The following is a 5,000-nucleotide window of genomic DNA, read 5'->3' on the forward strand; positions in this document are numbered from 1 at the left end:
AAACGTCGAACAGAGAATGGTTGAGAATGTATTTATAACCACAACACAAGAGATGTATCTGATGAATTTTGATTACATCCTCATCAGATATAAATGTATGCCACGTATTTCTGATCAGGATATATTCAAAACATGTCAAATCCATTTCTTCTCCTATGAAGTCATTCATTCTCACTCATATTTTCTTCTACAGAGGTGGATGAAAGGAGAGTGCACAAGAGAAGAGGGAAGGAGTACCAACATAGTACAAGGGCAGGGAGGGACAGGTAAGTGGAAACAGAGGAAGATCAGGTCAATTCAAAGGGTCAGGTGGTCTATGGGGAAGGATGGCCTGCATACAGCACCAATTTTATTAACCCATTTATGTTCTATTGCCTGTTGTTTTTGGTGAATGTTGATACATTCAGATGGCCCCAAGTGTGTTCAGCCGGCAAGGAGTCTATCAGTAGCCCTGCTGGCTCATCCTGATTTCCCCATTCCCTGAATTGGCGGGAAAATGCATTTCTCTTTTTAATACAGTTGACATCCATACCATTATTATTGTCATTAATGATATGATTATTAAATTGTTATTAAAATCTCAATAACATTTAAGACAATGAAATAATGCAAAAGACCCTTTTCAAAAATTTGGGAAAAGGGTAAAAAGGTGAGATAGGTAAGACTAATAACTGACTCCTTGGTGACTAAGCACTTGTAGAGCCATCTATGTGTAATTACAATAAATAAATTTGTTTTACATTAGGCATGGCATGTATTCTTGCCATACAGGGCAATTGGGTTAATATGCCAAGTGAGGTAAACACACATTTAGCAATATGGTAAAATACTGTCATTCACAGTAACACACAAAAGAAATAATCAAAACAAGATACACTTTTCTTTCTAAATAAAAAAAATACTGCAGAACTCCTATTACTGTATCTCTAGTGAAGCAAAGTGAAGTAAAATTCGCAACAAGCAAGTCTACATACTCAATTTCTTCTGAACCCTAAGGACACTGCAATTATTGCACCTTCATTACCCTAAAATAAAACATCCAATGACTTCAGAAAGCCAAAGTTTTGCATAGATAATCTTTTAAATATTACCTTGACTGGAAATCCCCCATAAATGGGTGCTATGGGGAATCTCAGCTTTTCATAGAGCGCAATCCAGAAACGCTGCGGCCATGAAACTGTGCGGAATGCTTCTCTCAGGTTCTCCGTGAACAAGGGGACAACTGGCTGTGGGGTAAATTGAATAAGAAATCAATAAATTTGCAAAAGGGACATCTTATCAACCGAAACATGTAGCACACACACATGCCGTCCATATAATTATAAGGATAAAAATTAGATGCAGCTCCCTGTACTACCATACAGTCATCTCCAACTGCAAATCATCAATGAGCACACCTTAATCACACCGGTACTGGATAAAAAAAACAACAAAATAATTTACATACATATATTCAGTGCAATTCTTCATGCAAAGTTCTTTCCTACAATTACTCACCGCATTTGCTTCTATCGCCACCTTCGCAAATCCCGTGCGGTTCCCCCACATGAGCTGGTAATTGTGGTCCGAGAACTGGGCTTCGCGCACTCCTCCAGGGGATATGGACAGGATGTTATTTTCGGAGAGCGTTTGTACACACGACGTTATGGTCCCCGGAGTGATGTGGAATGCTTCGAGTATAACTTTCCAGCCTGTGGAACCAGAGGGAACACAGAGTTATTTAGTTTTATAGCCTTGCTGCCCAGTAAAACAACAGATAAAAAAAAAAATTAATAATATAGATTATACGAAAAGCTTCACATCTGACTTTCCAACCTGCAAAAACCAAAGGAATAATCTGATGTAATTAACCAAAGTCTTATAGGGTTACTGATTTGCCAAACAGAAACACAGAAAAAATCAATATTAATTATATAGAATCATGAAACCCTGCAAAGTGCCACAGTCTTATTGGGCTGATGAGATATGAAATCAAAAATGTTTTGAATATGATTTTCTAATCTGTGGATAAAAATAAATAAATAATAAATAATAAAATAATAATAATAATAATAATAATAATAAAAAAATAATCATTGTAGTCTCACGGGTTTGAAAACAAAAAGAAGATAATAAGGTGTACATAAAACAAATCTCTCTTTCATGCATGATCATGATCTTTCTATTGACTTAATATCATATCTTTAACATGAACGTGCTCAAACACAAACACACACATGAATGTACGCACACACATGCACGAACGCTCATGCGCACACACATGCACACACACACACACACACACACACACACACACACACACACACACACACACACACACACACACACACACACACACACACACACACACACACACACACACACACACACACACACACACACACACACACACACACACACACACACACACACACTCGCACACTCGCACACTCGCACACTCGCACACTCGCACACTCGCACACTCACACATTCACTCACACACGCACGCACGCACGCACAAATGCAAACACACACACGCAAATGCACACACAAATGCACACACGCACAAATGCGCGCACACACACACACACACACACACACACACACACACACACACACACACACACACACACACACACACACACACACACACACACACACACACACACACACACACACACACACACACGCATGAACACACACACACGCATGAACACACACACACGCATGAACACACACACACGCATGAACACACACACACGCATGAACACACACGCACACATGAACAAATGCACACACCTACACACACACGTGCATGAATGCACACACACACACACACACATACGCACAAACTCACCCACACACACACGTGCATGAATGCACACACATACGCACAAACTCACCCACACACACACACGTGCATGAATGCACACAGACACACACACACACATACACAGAAAGAACATCTTGTCATATAATTCTTTTATTAAATGTCAAATTCATAGCCATATAAGAGTAAAGGTCAGCAGCATCACTCCAAACTGATGTTGGCAAATAAATCAACCTACCATTCACAACGTTCATCTAAATATACATAGACTGATAGACAAACACAGACAGACAGACAGACAGACAGACAGACAGACAGACAGACACACACACAGATACACACGCACGCACGCACGCACACACACACACACACACACACACACACACACACACACACACACACACACACACACACACACACACACACACACACACACACACACACACACACACACAAACAAACACACACACACACACACAAACACACACACACACACACAAACACACACACACACACACACACAAACACACACACACACACACAAACACACACACACACACACAAACACACACACACACACACACACAAACACACACAAACACACACACACACACACACACACACACACACACACACACACACACACACACACACACAGTTAATCCATTGATACCAGAAGTGCATGTATATGTTTACTGTCCCCTGTGGTTTTGTTTTATCAATTTTGTTTGTAAACAAATGGTTCCAGATGCCTTTAGTTACCAAGGAGCCAATAATTAGGCCTCTAATCACACCTATTTATCCTATTCCTTTTCACTTTCATTGTTAATGACATTAAAATAACAATAATAATGATAACAATAAGGTAAATTCAAGTAGACCAAGCAGTTTACTTCTTGATGTCTCAAAGAGCTTGTAAAACAACTGATGTGTAAACATGTCACTTTACCATTGGGTTAATTACTCTATTTACATGTACCTCTCCTATGTTCTGGAGCATCTAATACATTCACTTAAAAGACAAAATAAGGAAATAATTTTTTTACAAAAAAGATGTGTCAACAATGTTCCCATCAATTCCAATTCTCACACTAAGTAACTCCACAAAAATTATGGATGATTATGATGCATGAAAATACATGTTTTCAACAACAGCTGACCCTTTATCAGACAGGCTTTTCTTTATCAGTCATATTCTTATCACAATGAAGTCAAGGTCACTCCAGTCCTATCTCTCTATCTTGTCTACTAATGTCATGTCGTAAAGGAACAGTCATAAAAACAGTCAGAATGCTTACCAGGAACTTTCTCCAAGAAACGGTCTCCGACGCAGTGGATCAGCCTGCCTTTGGTGAGGATGGTTCGGGCTACAAGGTAATAGATGTCTATGGGTATAGCACCATGGTAGTAGATAATCAGGCATGGGCCCTCGTCTGGGAGGTTCTCAAGGCCACGAACTTCATACCCTGGAATTGTACATATGTGAGAGGGAGAGACGTTTATGGATGGCTAAATGGGAAAGAAAATCCTATTCCCTCTTGATCTGTATGTCACTTTTTTTCCCTCTTTCTCTTGATAAAGGTTTTTAAATGAAAATTAATCACCATATAACTCAAGAGGTCTAATTAACATTTAGATAACATCTTTATCTCATTTCATTTAATCTCTTGCACATGTTGCTCAGACACCGGGTTTTATTCAATGTGTCCTTACCCCACAAACCTGTCTGCCTCTTCCCCCCCACTACCCCCCCACTACCCCCCCACTACCCCATCTCCTGTCTGTGTCAGCCTCTCCATGTTGCCAGCTGTACAAGATCTACTCATACATCATTGTCTTTGGTTTGGCATGCTTTTTGTGTAACCATGCAGTAAAACATTAAAACATCCATAGCCATGCTTCAGCTTTTGTCTTCCAAAAGTCCTCGGGACCTTACATTCTGCATAGCTCCGCATCTAGGAGCTAATCATGAACAAGAAAAATTCATTAAATGATGAAGTACATATCTATCTTTCTCTTTTTCCTTTTCTACAGTCTCAGAGTCCTCCTCTTGTGCACATCATCATCACTTCCATTTCCCTATCTCTCCCATTCTTTATATATCTTCCTCTCTCAATAGATCTCCATATGACTCTTTCCCTCCCACCCTCACTCACTCTCCCCATTCACTTACTCAAACTTCCCTCCCTCC

The 5,000-nt window shown here is 39.9% G+C and overlaps 1 protein-coding gene across 4 annotated transcripts in view; it reads right to left on the minus strand.

Annotated features, from left to right (window-relative positions):
* The window catches only part of LOC125047863 (transmembrane protein 68-like), a 14,737-nt gene that overhangs the window by 2,082 nt on the left and 7,655 nt on the right, over positions 1–5,000 (minus strand). For all 4 annotated transcript variants that reach the window (XM_047646390.1, XM_047646387.1, XM_047646389.1 and 1 more), the window contains 3 exons: positions 4,108–4,275; positions 1,498–1,691; positions 1,092–1,226 (listed from right to left, as the gene is read on the minus strand). In XM_047646390.1, the coding sequence (XP_047502346.1) occupies positions 1,092–1,226; positions 1,498–1,691; positions 4,108–4,275 (497 nt within the window). The remainder of the gene's footprint in view (positions 1–1,091; positions 1,227–1,497; positions 1,692–4,107; positions 4,276–5,000) is intronic.

The sequence above is a fragment of the Penaeus chinensis genome, chromosome 42, assembly GCF_019202785.1.
Source record: "Penaeus chinensis breed Huanghai No. 1 chromosome 42, ASM1920278v2, whole genome shotgun sequence".
Taxonomy (NCBI): domain Eukaryota; kingdom Metazoa; phylum Arthropoda; class Malacostraca; order Decapoda; family Penaeidae; genus Penaeus; species Penaeus chinensis.